Genomic DNA, 16,945 nt, shown 5'->3' with positions numbered 1-16,945 from the left:
TGGACGGATGAGGCGAAAATAGAACTTGGTTTGGTTAAACCCGTAGAGTTCCAGCACAGTATGTGTACATGAAAACCAGCGTCAGGGGTCCAGCTGTTACTGACAACCCTGCTGTATCTGCCAGCATCGGTGAAAACACTGATGGCGACATATTAACTCCTTATATGCTGTGGTCAATTCTAACTGCGGCATGTACGGGGTTTTCAGAGAGAGGGGGCTACCTCTCTGACTATTGGCCTTGAGGCCTGCCAGCTACGGATGCCACATAGGCACATTGTAAAAATAAAAAGTAAAAAAAGTGTCTTATAAGTTTCAAGTAAAAATGTGCCCCTTACCCATAATCAAATAATTTAAAATTGTAAAAAAGAAAACGATATATTACGATATATCACGTATCGCCGCGTCCGTTATGACCGGCTCTATAAAATATCACATGCTCTACCCCTTCAGGTGAGCGTTGTCAAAAAAAACAACTGTGCCAACACAGCCATTTTTTGGTCACCATGCCTCACAAAAAGTGCAATATCAAGCGAGCAAAAAGTATTATGTACCCCAAAATGGTACCAATGAAAACATCACCTAATCCTGCAAAAAAATAAAAAAAATGGCACCCAGAAAATGGTGACACAAAAACATTTTTTCTTTAAAAAATCCTTTCATTGTGTAAAAATAAACCTAAACAAAAAAAATAGACATATTAGGTATTGCTGTCCATGACTGCCTGCTCTATAAAAATATCACATGCTGCACCCCATCAGGTGAACGCCATAAAGAAAAATAATAAAAACTGAGTCAAAACAGCCATTCAGTGTAATATCGAGCGATCAAAAATTCATGTGTACTGATGAAAACATCACCTCATCCGTCAAAAAATGAGCCCCTAAACAAGACATCGGCTGAAAAATAAAAATAAATATGGCTCTCAGAAAATAGCAATGTGAAAACATGATCCTTTTTTCAAAAATGTTTAAAAGTGGTAAAACATAAAAAAACTGCAAAAAAATTGGTATCACTGTAATCTTACTGAACTGCGGAATAAAGATAACATCATTTTTTCCCCATGCTGCTTGTTGCAATAACAAAACTCAAAAAGCTGTTTATTCTGCTCTCCAAAAAGCTAAATAAAAGTGACCAAAAAGTTGTATGTACCCCAAAATAAAATCAATGATGATGGCAACTCATCTAAAAACATCTAAAAAAAAATAAGCCCTCACACAGCTCCATTGAGAGAAAAATAATTGTATGGTTCTCAGAAAATGGCTGTACTGGTGCCTCAGAGGCTGTTCAACATGGTACCCATAAACCAATCCATAAAAATCTGCACAGCAAGAGCCAGAAGAGCTGGTGTTTACCTTCTCAACCCTGCAGCATACCCAAACAGCAGTTTACGTCCACATTTATGGCATTGCAGTACCCAGTAGAGCCTACTGAACAATTTAAAAGGTGTGGTGTGTCTCAGATGGAACAAGCTGGGCACATATTGGGCACTGAAATGCTGTATCTGTGGAAAACGTGCAGTTTAAATTTTGCACAGTCCCCTTAATTAATTAAAAGGGTTTTCTGATATTTGAATAATGATGGCCTATCCTCGGCATAGGTCATCAATATTAACATATTAGAGAAACCCTTTAATTTCTACAACACATCTATGGAGTCAAAATGCTCACACCACTCCTCAATAAATACCTTGATATAGGGTCATTTCTCAGGGGTTCCATTTATTATTTCACCCTAGATACTCTACAGTTGTCAGCACAAGATGCATAAATCCCCACATTGGGTCTCAAATGTGCATGGTGCTCTTTTACTCATACCCAGTAATCCTTGAACAGCCCTACAGATAATGAAAGGGGTGTGAGACAACCTGTGTCTCCGAGATACAGAAGAACAGGAGTCTCTCCCGGCCTAGATGCAGGGAAAGGAGAAGACCATGAACAGCTACTGGATTGGCAGGTAAGAACCAGAACAACACACTTACCTGCCGCAGCCACACGACTGCAACCCATGCATATGTATTGGATCCCCCACACCAAACAGGACACAGTACAAACACCAAACATAGGAACCTGCACACCAGTAACTGCCTGGACCCCCATGCGGACAGGATGCATGAAGGCACCAGGTAGAGCTGCTGACTAATTTGAAATTCCCCCTCCAGGGAACCCTGGGGCCCTCTCACCAAAGGCACAGACACACAAGGAGATGTCTAGCATCCATGCAGGACTGAGCATACACCATAGACAGACCAGACATCGAACACCAAACAAGACATCACAACACCCACCCATATATAAACAACACCATACCACAAAACGGATAGTGAAGGGAAGGAGAAAACGGGAACACATCGGAGAGACATCGATGTCCCACTAGGTGGCCCTCAAGGACTGGGTAGATGGAACACCCTGGAAAGGAGCAAAGCTTCAGCACAAACAAAGGCTGGAGTACAACTGACTCCATCCTAAAAGCCACAGGCAATATAAACCACTAGTGGCCACACCCAGCCAGGTAGTTAACCCCACCAGTACAAGACAGGGAAAAAAACAGGAGAAAGGAGGAGGCTAAAAACATGCTGCAACAACAACACGTTGCCCCTGGCAAACAGCATGCACTGCACACGTGTCACGACGAACAACAACAATATTGTGACACAGCCGTGACACCGCCTCCACGTTCTCACGTTGTTGGTCCTACGACAATGTCCGCCTCTGCCTCCTCATCCTCCACCATGTCCTCAGCCTCCACTGCAAGGACAATTCACAGTGCCCCACCAGTATACCACATGTGCAGGGCACAGTGGTGTCACGCTGTTCAGCACCTAGTTTGCCTGGGCGAACTGAGTCACACAGGGGAGGAAATGCTCCTTCATCAAGAAATCAAATCCTGGCTTTCTCCTCGACAACTCAAAATCGGAACCATGGTGACCAACAAAGGGAAGGAAATGTTGTCGGCGCTGCTTCAAGGAGGGCTGAGCCATGCACCCTGCATGGCGCACGTGTTCAATCTGGTTGTAAAGTGGTTCCTGAAGTCTTCAGCCCATCTGCAAGACATCCTGAAAATGGCCAGGAAACTTTGCATGCACTTCAGCCACTCGTACACCGCAAAGCACACCCTCCTTGAGCTGAAACCCAACATAGGCTGATATGCAATGTTTCCACCTGTTGGAATTCCACCCTACATATGTTGGACCGTTTATATGAACAGAGAAAAGCCATAAACGATTTATTGATGATACAGGCGGACAAAGGTACTCCCCTGTGTAATTTCGATGTTAGCTCATGCATGACACCTTCCGTTTGCTTAGGCCCTTTGAGGAGTCCACTTTATTTGGCAGTCGCCAGGACTACGGGATGAACAACGTCATTCCACTGATTCATGTCCTGGAACATGGCAACTACATCTCTCGGCCACATGAGCCCTGTGGGGGCTGAACTAGAGGAGGAGGACATTCGAGCACAAGCAATGTGTAGAGAAATGGGTGGTTTTTCTACACATGTGACAGGAGAGGAGGAGGAGGAGCAGCCAGAGGAGCTACAGGGCGATGAGGAAGAGGACCCAGACACACCATGGCAGTTTGCAGTGGAGATGGAGGCAGGGAGTCCCTCCGAGTCACTTGCGCAAATGGCCTGATGCATGCTCACTTGCTTGCGTAGTGACAGCCAAATTGTCACCATTCGCCAGAGGGATGACTACTGGCTCTCCACCATTTTACAGCCTCACCACCGGTTCAAAATGGGGGCCTTTTTTACACCCACTTAGAGGGAGGACAAACTGAACTACTTTTGAGACATCCTATGTAGTTAGTTGGCCGCTGCATATGTGCACCATCGCCCATCCTCACGCAGGTCTGGCCGGGGGGGGGGGGCCCTCTGCGCTCACATTCCACTGCCATGGCTGCTGGGATGTGGGAGAAGGGGCAGGAGCAGTACCAGCTCCATCAGCAGTAACTTAAGTCTAGAGTTGCTGATGAGCAGTTTTCTTCACCTTCCTACTGAAGAAACTACTCACCAGCAGCAGATACATAACTACAAATATCCATAATTAAAAAACAATAACTAAAAGCCAATGTTATATATGACTCCTAAAAATATGTATAGGGATTTTCTAGCATAAATATTGCCTACTTGCACGGCCCGTCCTAACCGACGGCGTACAACTTGGTGGCAGTCCCTCGCTTAGATACGTGCAGGGGCCTACGAAGCTAAGAGGAATACCGTAACAGAGTCAGGCAAGCCAAAGTAAAAGCCAGGAGGTCACACAGGTACACAGGGAGCAATAGAATAACAAGGTCAAAACACAATCCGGAGTCAGAAGCCAAGAGATCATGTCAAATCCAGGGAGGTCACAAGGTTGAGGTCAAAAACAGAGCCGAGGTCCAAGAACACAGGAATGCACAATAGGAATCTTGCTAGGACTGAGGGTAGCAAGACCAATCACAGGCAACCTGTAGTCAGCGAATTCAGCCAAGGACAAATGTTTCCTCCAAAGATGTTGTTTGACTGGAGACGTAACACCTCAAATACTGTTCAAGAGACTGATTAAAACGTTCAGTTTGACCGTTGGTTTCCGGATGAAAGGCCGAAGAAAAAGACAGAGAGATAATAAATTTATGACAAAAGACCCTCCAAAACTTTGAGACAAATTGAACGCCTCTGTCCGAAACTACATTCTCTGGAATTCCATGTAAAGGTATTACATGGTCCACAAACAGGGAAGCTAGAGTCTTAGCATTAGGTAATTTTGCCAGAGGGACGAAATGAACCATTTTGCTAAATCTGTCATTGATTACCCACACAACTGATTACCCACACACCTCTGAAACCGGTAGGTCGGTGACAAAATCCATGGAAATATGAGACCACGGTCTACTAGGAATGGGCAGCGGTCGTAACTCACCCATCGGATGGGACCTAGGAGTCTTGGACCTGGCACAAACTTCACGGGAGGATACATATGCCTAGATATCTTTAGACAAAGAGGGCCACCAGTAAAACCTGGACACTAGTTCCTTGGTGGCATTAATACCTGGATGCCCACTGAAAACAGAATTGTGGCACTCACCTAGCAGCCGGAGACACAAATGACCAGGGACAAACAACTCATCTTTAGGAGATTGTACTGGAGTCAAGTGTTGTCCCGCAGTGATCTCGGTCGTCAAATCGGAGGAGACCGAAGCCACAATGATACCTGCCAGCAAAATAGGTTCTGGTGGAGTATCAGGAGACTGAAAGGCACAAAAACTCTGGGATAGGGCATCAGCTTTAACATTTGACTCTGCAGAGACTCCAGCCTGAATAACAGGTAGACAACATGAATCACATTTCACTCCTCACTTCTCTAATTCACCCGTGGACCAGTTGATGACTGGATTATGAACCTGGAGCCAAGGTATACACAGAACTACCTCCACGCGTACATTTTTTTTAATCAAAAAAGAAGTACACTCCATATGACAGACCCCCACCGTAACAGAGTCAGGCAAGCCAAAGTCAAAGCCAGAAGGTCACACAGGTACACAGGGAGCAATACAATAACAAGGTCAAAACACAATCCGGAGTCAGAAGCCAAGAGGGAGGTCAAATCCAGGGAGGTCACAAGGTCGAGGTCAAAAACAAAGCCAAAATCCAAGAACACAGAAATGTACAATAGGAAACTGCTAGTGAGGGTAGAAAGACCAATCACAGGCAACCTGTGGCCAGCAGGTTACCTGTTACCAGGTTACCCTGGGTCATGTGACGTGGCCAGGGTCACATGACCCATCCCCCGCAACTCAGAACAGCTGAGTGCCTAATTATCAATATCTGCACTCAGTTCCCCATGTGCTCATTGCCTAGGGGATGGAGGACGCCAGCCACACCAAGAAAGCGTGTTCGGCCGGGTCCTCGCCGCCCTCTGGTTGCTATGGAGATGAGGACGCCAGCCGCGTCCTCACTCCTCTTTACTAGCGGGATGCTGGAGGCGCTGCAGAGGGGAAGCGCGTCGCCCGCTCCCCATTACACAACAGCTACCAGCTCAAGGTTGTCAAGAATTTTAATTTTTTCTGGAGCATGGCAAACATGCAAAACTCAATGCAAAATCACTGACATCCAAAAAAATGTACTAATAAATTGGAAAATCTTAATGAATTATAAAGATTACAGTAGTACATGTCTACACCTCAATATACCGATGAGAACTCATTACCAACATATTTTGTAAAATGAAAATAATTACCACCAAAATAACCACCAGGCTCAAAAATAATCACGGACACATGCTTTTTTTTTATGGACACAGGAAAAAAAAAGGGCCTATTTTTACGTACGGTCCAGAAATTTGTGGATGGTTGGAAACCCTCTACCAGCCCTCATAAATGTTGACATTCAATTCTACAAAATGTTATACCAGTGACAGACATCGGTTGAGAAATACAGTGAAAGACAGTGAAAATGGAAATTCCAAAATTACACAGATTTTGTTATTTCTCGCACAAGCAGAAAGCAAGTTGGAATCATTCTCCTGAAGTAATAATGCATAAATAAATAAATAATAATAAATGTGCAAGTAAAAAAAATTCTATATCTACTAATACAGATTTCATTTAATAGAAAGCCATTATACCTTTCATCACATCTTACCTTATATAAGGTACAAAAGCCACCACATGTCCCTCAAGCACTGCAAAGATGTAAGAGGCAATAAATGCAGCAGAGGACCAAATAACCAAGACACATGGCAGCACAGCCACACCGTCCATGCACCAAACAACCATGGGGTCGTCTTCCTTCGCAGCTGGTCTGCAGCAGCCTCTGAGCTCTAGGAGGAAGTGTCTATTTCCTCTATGTACAAATCAGTATAAAGTACAAGGGTATACGAGAAACCGTATAAAACTCATTCCTTCAATTTTCTTAAGAACAAATTCCCATTCACGTGATCTCAGTGAAGTTTCATAGCCACCTTAATGTTGCTGCCGCCTCCCACATACTTCCCTTTTTTCAACATTTTCTGTTTGCCTTAACATTAACATTGATCCTGACCTTACGGCAGTTCTGAAACTAATATTTCACAAGTCACGCCTCCTCCAGTAATAGTTCTGCTCTTCCTACAGTATACAGACACAGTGATCTCAGTTGTTTAAAGCAATCAAAACATGACACCCTGAAAAAATCTTATTTAATGACAAAAATGCCTGTTTCATGGGTACATTTATTGTGTGGACAACTTATATTAAGCCATTAGTGGCATAATGCCACAAGTATGGTCCTTGTGTGGATTGGAGAGTTGGCGAGAAATAAGAACATTTCTGGAATTTTAGAAATATGGAAATCTGTAAGTATATCCATAATATTCACTAGGACCCCAGGCAATCACTAGAGGGGTATTTCATGTCTCTGTATACACACATCTGATCAGTCATCAGTGCATGCGCAGGCACATAGCAGAAAATACTTTATGTGGTCATTTCCAAACATACCAGTGCATATTCTAAAAGCAGTCACCTGCTTTGACAGTCAGCTGTTTGTAGAACCTCCAGCACAGAAACCAGGTAAGCTTGGTTACTGCAGCTCTGCTCCCATACACTTGATGTTCATGACTAGAGATGAGCAAAGTTTTTAATACAAATTTATTTGCGAGGAAACGCGCTAAGAATCAGATATTTCCCAGCCTCAGAGAGCCTGTATATTGGTGTATAACACTGTGCATTGCAGACACATGCATAAGTAGTCCGCTGTGGTAGTAAAATAGTTACTATTCGTCAGTATGACACGCCGATGACAGGCATCACTCTTAGAATCACTTAACACTTCAATTATTTAGTCAGTTATGGGGCCAAAACTGACCAAATTACTCAAGTGTGAACTTATCCTTACAGGTCAATGTTAGTGTCAGGTATAAAGAACTGTACAGCGGCCGAAGATTGTACTATAGCGTGAAAGAGAGCACTCCTTTTACACCGTCATCTGGTTCCACATAGATTTCTTCAGAATCTGTTCTGTTACAAGCTGATACAAGTAGTGGCCCCATGACAGAGTGGAGATGGTGTCAGCAGTAAGTTTGTATTGATGTCGCAAGTTATTTTACCTTCTTCTGATCCATCACAAGAACAACCCCAAAAAAACAGATCCTGTCTTTTGAGCATCCTCCTTCACATGGTCAGCTTTGGGTCAGTAATCCATCAGTATGGCTAAGACCAACAAACACAGGAGTGGATGCAAAACAGAGATGACACGTGATTAGAATATTTGCATGTATTCTGTGTTTTTTACCCACTCCTGCTTTTGGCTTCCAAATCATTAGCATATCCTGATGCAAAATAGGCTGATACAAGCCTTATGGATGCTCCAAAGACAGGATCTGTTGTGTTTTTTCATTTTTCCTTCCTTCTGACAGATCAGAAGAAGGGTAAAATAACTTGTCACCAAGGCCCAGCCTCAGAGTGGCGACGGTGGCAACCACATGATGAGTCGACACAATGGCCCAGTCACAGAGTGGTGAGGGTGGCTACCGCATGAGGAGTCAACATAGTGGCCCAGTCACAGAGTGGGGAGGTGGGGGGCAACAGCAGTGGCAGTAACAGCACAAGATGGCGCATGGCAGTAGGATAAGATGGCAGTAGAGGCAGCAGGTGTGTGGCATCAGGCAGGTGGCAGCATCAAAATAGTGGCTGAGGCTGGTGGACAGAAGAAAGTGTGGCACCCAGAATGATCTACTTTGATGCGTCAGACACTGGCGTGTGGAAATCCTGGCAGATCCATGCCTGATTCATCTTTACAAAGGTCAGTCTCTCAACATTTTGGATGGAAAGGCAAGTTGTACTTGGGGTAACTATGCCCACCGCCGCACTGAAAACCCACTCTAATGCCACACTACTGGCCGGGCAGGAAAGCTTTTCAGGGCAAACTCAGCCAGTCGGGGCCACAAATTAAGTTTGGCTGCCCAGTAGTCCAGGGGATCTTAGATGTGGGGTGGCAGGGTGCAGTCAAAGTATGCCACCACCTGCTGGTTCAGATTCTGCTCCATGTCTTGCTGCTGGTGGTGGGTAGTTTCTTCAGTAGGCGGGTGAAGATAAGTGCTCATTAGAGACTCCAAACCTAAGTTGCTGCTGACAGAGCTAATGCTGCTCCTATCACCCCCAACGCCCTCCAGTAGTCATGGCAGTGGAGTGTGAGCGCAGAGGGCCCCCCCAGTCAGACCTTTGTGAGGATGGGCGATGGCGTACATAGGCACTGCCAACTGACTATATAGGATGTCTCGTAAGTAGTTGAGTTTATCATCCCTCTCAGTGGGTGGAAAAAATTCCCCCATTTTGAAGCAGTAGCAAGGGTCTAACATGGTGGAGAGCCAGTAGTCATCCCTCTGCCGAATCGTGATAATACGGCTGTCACTACGCAAGCAACTCAGCATGCATCTAGCCATTTGAGCAGGGGACTCGGAGGGACTCCCTGCCTCCATCTCCACTGCACACTACTACAGTGTGTCGGGGTCATCTGCCTGGTCTTCCTCATCTCCCTCTAGGTCCTCATGCTCCTCTTCTGTCACTTGTGCAGAAAAACCACCCATTTCTGTATACATTGCTTGCGCCTGAATCTCCTCCTCCTCCTCCTCAGCCCCCACAGGGCTCAGGTAGCCGTGAGATGTAGATGCCACGTCTCCTGTCCCCTGGCCAGCCAGATTTATTAGCATCTGCTCCAGGACGTGAAGGAGTGGAATGCTGTCATTCATCCCATAGTCCTGACAAATAAAGCGGCCTTCTCAAAGGGCCAGAGCAAATGCAATAGAGCAGGATACGGGGTATACACACTGACGCCAAATTATGCAATGACTGGGTCAGGTGTAGATGATAGTCTATGTTTGGTAGTTGTTCGTGACACCAATTGCAGCATGTGCAGGGTACTATCACAGGTCCTTTCCAAGATGTTATAACTCACGCCCCAGGTTAGGAATGCCAGAGTGGTGTAATTGCCTATAATGTCTCTGTATGGTGATGATAATAGTGTCAACGGTGTCTCCTACCTGGGTACGGCTGGACTTCTGGCTCCTGGCTCACTTGCAATAAATTGAGTGTAGTGATAGTAGGAGTAATAGAGGGATTTTGTAGCAAAAATTGATGTCCAGACCTTTAGGTGAAATTCAAACTTGGCTTTACTGAAAATAACTTTCATCCAAGCAATGTACAGCTTTGGTCTCAGGTCCCAGCAGGCTTTGGCAATAGTTGGCAGGAATTAATCTTCTGCTCTATGAATCTGGAGCTTGCAGGAAAGAACGTCTGCTTAGTAGCTCTAAAACTGTGGCAGGAATTTGGCTTCTGCATTTTCTTTCTATCTTCTGCTTTATGGGGACTGACTAGCTGAGGAGGAATATAACTTCTCCTGGGTCTCTGGACTTTACTCACAGAAATATTCTCAGGAAAGGCTGTCGTCCTGGAACTCTGGAGATTGTCTGCTTGCTTGTCATCCAGCTGAGGCTGCAGGGCTCAGGCTGGGGATTGTGATCAATGTCTCAGCCGATACAAGATCCTGGCTTTGTTCCCTATATTGGGGAGCTCCCAACACACACACACACCCTACCCCTAGCTGGGGGTGGGCTCCACTCTTCCTAACTTCCTTCTCCACCTAGGGTGTAGGCTGTGGGTCCACACCTCCACAAAGGGGGAGCTAAGCTGGAATGAACCATTCCAGGCTAAATGTACTAAACTGTAACTAACTCCTTACCAATCCATTGCTGCCACCTGCTGGTGAACATGGAAAATTACAACAATAATTGTATTTACCTTGTACATTAGTAAATAATATAATATAAAATCATATCAGATAACAAGGTAAAGGCTCTTAACAGACCCTGGTTCTGATTTTCAGTTGGCTAGGAGAGAGACAAGATTCGACTTCCTCTTGAAGAACGCAGCATACTTCCTCCCAGGTGTCACTCCGTTCACCCAGGCAAACCAACTGCCGAACAGCGTGACACTGCATAGGTGGTATGCTGGAGGAGCACTCCGAATTGTGCCTGCAGTGGAGGCTCAGGATGAGGAGGCAGAGGAGGACATTGGCGCAGGACTCACAGCTTGAGAACACGGAGGCTGCAGTGCCGTCACCTGGCCAAGTTGTTGGTGTGGCTGAGCAGGAACTACATTTACCAAGTGGGCCGTAAAATACATATATTGTCCTTTACCGTAGGTACATCTCTACACGTTGGCGCTGCCGTGAATTTTAGCAGACACCGACAGGCTCAAGGACTGGCCCACCTGCAGTTCAACATACATGTGCAGGGCTGGTACAGCCTTTTTGGAGAAGTAATGACGGCTTGAGACTCTCTACCTTGGCTCAGCAGAAGCCATCAGTTCTCTGAAAGGTGCACAGTCCACCACATGGAAAGGGAGGGACTGTAGTACCAGCAACTTAGCCAATAGCAAGTTCAGCTTCTTCGCTGTTGGATGAGTGCACATATACTGTTGTCTTTTTGCAATCGCCTCTGTGATCGTTTGCTGGTAAAACACATGACGAGGAGGAGTAGGAGCTTAAGGACCAGTAGATAATAGGAAGGAAACACAGCTCCCTTCTGCTGAGGTGGTGGAGCCCTAACTGCTGGAGAAGGGGGGCAAGCCACTGGGAGAGGTACCGGTTGCTGCGTCAGGCTGTAGTACTACATTAGCTCCACGGTTTTCTCAGCCCACTTTATGGTGATGCTGCATGTGTTGAAGCAGGGCTGTGGTGCCAACAACTTGGCCCCACTTCACCTTCTGCCCACAGATTCTACAAACTGCCACGCGGGAAAAAAAACACACCAGCGAGTATGAAATTTCCCCACCACCACTCCGTGCTGACTGCCTACTGCCGCTGCCTCCGTGAACCCATGCACCGCTAGCTCTTTTCGGACGGGTAGGCTCCTGAGTAGCAGACAGTCTAGCCTGGACACGTTTGACTCTAGACCTTACACTGCTGCCACCCTCCTGACTCCCGACCATGCTAGCACCCTGCTGGCTAAGCCACTGCCTCACATACAACCTGCCACCCTCATTCCCCCATGATGATGAAGCCCCCTCGTCACCCGGCTACCACGAGCAATTGGCTATATCATCATCCACTACTGTCTGCCTGTCAGTGATGTCAACCTCACCAGTCTCAGGGCATTGTGCCTGACCGCTCGCAAACACCTGCTCCCACGCGATTCTCATTGTCACTACTTTCCCTCCTACCAGAGGAAGCAGTGGATCTCTCCTCCAAATCTTAGTTGGGCAGTAGCTCCTGACTGTTCTCAATAAGCTCATCCTCCCTAAAAAGCAGAGCAGAGCCGACAGCACACAATAATTTCCGAGCAGAAGGAACAGAAAATGATAGAGGCAGGTTCAGGACAGGTGGGGGCACAGAATATGTTTCTGGGCCATGCCAACTAAGCGTGGTGTCAGAGGAACCCACCAACTCCTGGCTAGGGGTTTCTGATGTCACTTGAGATGATATATTTAAGACCGAGTCAAACATTCAAGGACAGCTTGGGTGCTGGTCAAAACACGACCGCTGGATGACACTAGCAGCTCTGGCTTGTTGCTGCAACTGCTGCTACCACCCCCCTTCTTAAGCTCCTACTTCTGCCAGCTCTGGAAACATTTTGACCACTGCCCATTCCCTTAGAAGGGCCTAGCACCTGTCTGTCGAACATACTGTACTGTAACAGTAACTGTAAGTGTAAAATAGCAGTAGTATCAGGGTGCAATTTCACCCCCAAAACAAGAATGAATGGATGTACTTAGGTATAAAAGAATGTGAACACCCCAAAATCTGTAGTATCAGGCCGCAATTTCATCCCAATTACACAATTACGGATTAACGGATTTATTTATGTTTTAGATAACATGAACAAATGTCACGGAAGGTGTACAGAAAACTAGAAGACACAAAATGAAGATCCGACTGACTGGATCCAAAACTAAGGAACCAAAGGGAGAGCCCTGCAAAAGACCTGGCTCTCTCCCTAACTGCTCAGCCTATGCAAAAATCTCAATGGTAGATGATCGCATATCCTCGTTCCTCGACTGTATAACACCTGAACACCCTATAATAGTGAGGGGACACGACCACCGGCTCCCTACACTTGATACGGAGGGAGTCAGGGTCACCTGGGATCCAGCAAACAGGAAAACACAAATGAATGAACAAAAGTGATGCAGTATGGGAAGGGATTTAAAGGGATGCAATCAGTGCAACTACATGACAGCTGAGAGAGGCTAACGAGATGAGAAAACGAAAGCAAAACAAAAGGAACCTCAAGGAGGAGGTTCTGAAGAACGTCTGTCAGAGCTTCTCAGATGTCTGGTGGTGACAACACCCCAAAATTTGTAGTATCAGACAGCAATTTCACCCCAATTACACATTTAAGGAGGATTGAATTATGTATAAAAGAACGTGAAAACCCTAAAATCTGTAGTATCAAGCTGCAATTTCACCCCAATTGCACAGTCAAGGATAAAGGATGGCTTGGCTTAAAGGTGTTCTCCAGGAATTAAGACAATAAAATTACTGAAAATACTTACCGTATTTTTCGCTTTATAAGACGTACTTTTCCCCCCCAAAAGTGGGGGGGAAATGGCTGTGCGTCTTTTAAAGTGAATACCAGTGAGCGCTTCCATTATGGAACCACTCACTAGTACGCTTTTGGTGCCGGCAGTAGGGAGTGAAGTGCTGCAAGCGCTTGTAATACTCACCCTCCCGGTCTTCATTCCTCCCGTCTTCCCGGCCGGCGCTGCACATAGTGCGTGAAGTAGTGCGCGCACTATGACCTGACGCTGCATACAGTCAGGTGACAGAGCAGCGCCGGCCAGGAAGACAGGGGATGTCGGAATATTTATGCTGTCTCCGATTGACAGTCTATATTATTTATGTGAAAAAATTAGAATCTGTAATGAAGGAGATTCCAATCTAATATTATAAATGCCAAGCTAAAACAAGCTCGTGATCTGCGAAGACAAAACCCAGTTACAGACAAAATATATATGTAATTTATGAATACAATTTTTAGTGCAAAATAATATACAGTGGGATGCGAAAGTTTGGGCAACCTTGTTAATCGTCATGATTTTCCTGTATAAATCGTTGGTTGTTACAATAAAAAATGTCAGTTAAATATATCATATAGGAGACACACACAGTGATATTTGAGAAGTGAAATGAAGTTTATTGGATTTACAGAAAGTGTGCTATAATTGTTTAAACAAAATTAGGCAGGTGCATAAATTTGGGCACCACAAAAAAGAAATGAAATCAATATTTAGTAGATCCTCCTTTTGCAGAAATTACAGCCTCTAAACACTTCCTGTAGGTTCCAATGAGAGTCTGGATTCTAGTTGAAGGTATTTTTGACCATTCCTCTTTACAAAACATCTTTAGTTCATTCAGGTTTGATGGCTTCCAAGCATGGACAGCTCTCTTTAAGTCACACCACAGATTTTCAATCATATTCAGGTCTGGGGACTGAGATGGCCATATCAGAACGTTGTTCTTGTTCCTCTGCATAAATGCCTTAGTGGATTTTGAGCAATGTTTAGGGTTGTTGTCTTGTTGAAAGATCCAGCCTAGGCGCAGCTTCAGCTTTGTCACTGATTCCTGGACATTGGTCTTCAGAATCTGCTCATACTGAGTGGAATCCATGCATCCCTCAACTTTGACAAGATTTCCAGTCCCTGGACTGGCCACACAGCCCCACAGCATGATGGAACCACCACCATATTTTACTGTAGGTAGCAGGTGTTTTTCTTGGAATGCTGTGTTCTTTTCCTCCATGCATAGCGCCACTTGTTATGGCCAAATAACTCAATTTTAGTTTCATTAGTCCACAGCACCTTATTCCAAAATGAAGCTGGCTTGTCCAAATGTGCTTTAGCCCACCTCAAGCTGCACTTTTTGTGCTGTGGGCAGAGAAAAGGCTTCCTCTGCATCACTCTCACATACAGCATCTCCTTGTGTAAAGTGCGCCGAATGGTTGAACGATGCACAGTGACTCCATCTGCAGCAAGATGATGTTGTAGGTCTTTGGTGCTGGTCTGTGGGTTGACTCTGACTGTTCTCAACATTCGTCGCTTCTGTCTATCCGAGAATTTTCTTGGCCTGCCACTTCGAGCCTTAACTTGAACTGAGCCTGTGGTCTTCAATTTCCTCAATATGTTCCTAACTGTGGAAACAGACAGCTGAAATCTCTGAGACAGCTTTCTGTATCCTTCCACTAAACCATGATGGTGAACAATCTTTGTCTTCAGGTCATTTGAGAGTTGTTTTGAGACCCCCATGTTGCTACTCTTCAGAGAAAACTAAAAGAGGAGGGAAACTTACAATTGACCCCCTTAAATACTCTTTCTCATAATTGGATTCACTTGTGTATGTAGGTCAGGGGTCACTGAGCTTACCAAGCCAATTTGAGTTCCAATAATTAGTTCTAAAGGTTTTGGAATCAATAAAATGACAACAGTGCCCAAATTTATGCACCTGCCTAATTTTGTTCAAACAATTATAGCACACTTTCTGTAAATCCAATAAACTTCATTTCACTTCTCAAATATCACTGTGTATGTCTCCTATATGATATATTTAACTGACATTTTTTATCGTAACAACCAAAGATTTATACAGGAAAATCATGACGATTAACAAGGTTGCCCAAACTTTCGCATCCCACTGTATATATATATACTCTCAATTATTTTTGACTTTCTTACTATTTTGCAGATCATTGATTGAATTTCAATTGTCACCAATTTTATTATATACAGTGGGATGCGAAAGTTTGGGCAACCTTGTTAATCGTCATGATTTTCCTGTATAAATCGTTGGTTGTTACGATAAAAAATGTCAGTTAAATATATCATATAGGAGACATACACAGTGATATTTGAGAAGTGAAATGAAGTTTATTGGATTTACAGAAAGTGTGCTATAATTGTTTGAACAAAATTAGGCAGGTGCATAAATTTGGGCACTGTTGTCATTTTATTGATTCCAAAACCTTTAGAACTAATTATTGGAACTCAAATTGGCTTGGTAAGCTCAGTGACCCCTGACCTACATACACAGGTGAATCCAATTATGAGAAAGAGTATTTAAAGGGTTTCTACCACTTGCTGTGGACACATTTCGTTTTCACACACTAGCGATCCGCTATTGTCTGATGTACCATACAAGCCAAGTATTATATTCCTCCGTTCCGCCGTTTTCTTTAAAAAAGCACTTTTATATTTATGCAAATGAGCCTCTAGGTGCTATGCGGGCGTCTTTTCAGCACCTAGAGGCTCCGTCTACCTTCCTAAACTGCCGCCCAGCTCCTCGCTCCAGCACGCCCATCTCCTAGTGAAATCGATCCTCCCCCTGCTTCTGGCGTCCGAAATCTTGCGCCTGCGCCATTCGTCTCTGCATTCGGCGGCATTCGGCGCAGGCGCAGTCAATGTCTGAGCGCTCAGACATTGACTGCGCCTGCGCCGAATGCCGCCTAATGCAGAGACGAACGGCACAGGCGCGAGATTTCGGATGCCAGAAGCAGGGGGAGGATCGATTTCACTAGGAGATGGGCGTGCTGGAGCGAGGAGCTGGGCGGCAGTTTAGGAAGGTAGACGGAGCCTCTAGGTGCTGAAAAGACACCCGCATAGCACCTAGAGGCTCATTTGCATAAATATAAAAGTGCTTTTTTAAAGAAGCCATGGGGGTCTCACTATGTGGGCTGATGTAAAGTCTGATGAGGGTCTCACTATGGGCTGATATAAGGTTTGGTGGGGTTCTGACATGAAGGGCTGATGTGTTGTCCTGATAAGGGGGTCAGATGGGATGTCCTGATATGGGGGCCTGATCTGATGTCCTGATATTTATGGGGATCTGATCTGATGTCCTGATATTTATGGGGGTCTGATCTGATGTCCTGATATTTATGGGAGTCTGATCTGAGGATCTGATATGAGGTCTGATGAAAAATATTTTTTTCTTATTTTTCTCCT

At 45.0% G+C, this 16,945-nt stretch overlaps 1 protein-coding gene across 1 annotated transcript in view; it reads right to left on the bottom strand.

Moving 5' to 3' along the window:
* The window catches only part of DRAM1 (DNA damage regulated autophagy modulator 1), a 66,130-nt gene extending 59,184 nt beyond the window's left edge, over nucleotides 1–6,946 (bottom strand). Inside the window, exon 1 of the mRNA XM_044280695.1 lies at nucleotides 6,618–6,946. Within this exon, the coding sequence (XP_044136630.1) occupies nucleotides 6,618–6,751 (134 nt within the window). The 5' untranslated portion in view covers nucleotides 6,752–6,946. The remainder of the gene's footprint in view (nucleotides 1–6,617) is intronic.
* Between the last annotated feature and the right edge of the window lie 9,999 nt (nucleotides 6,947–16,945).

The sequence above is a fragment of the Bufo gargarizans genome, chromosome 2, assembly GCF_014858855.1.
Source record: "Bufo gargarizans isolate SCDJY-AF-19 chromosome 2, ASM1485885v1, whole genome shotgun sequence".
Taxonomy (NCBI): Eukaryota; Metazoa; Chordata; class Amphibia; order Anura; family Bufonidae; genus Bufo; species Bufo gargarizans.
Note: the sequence above shows the minus strand (reverse complement) of the source record. Positions and strands in the feature narration are given on the sequence as shown.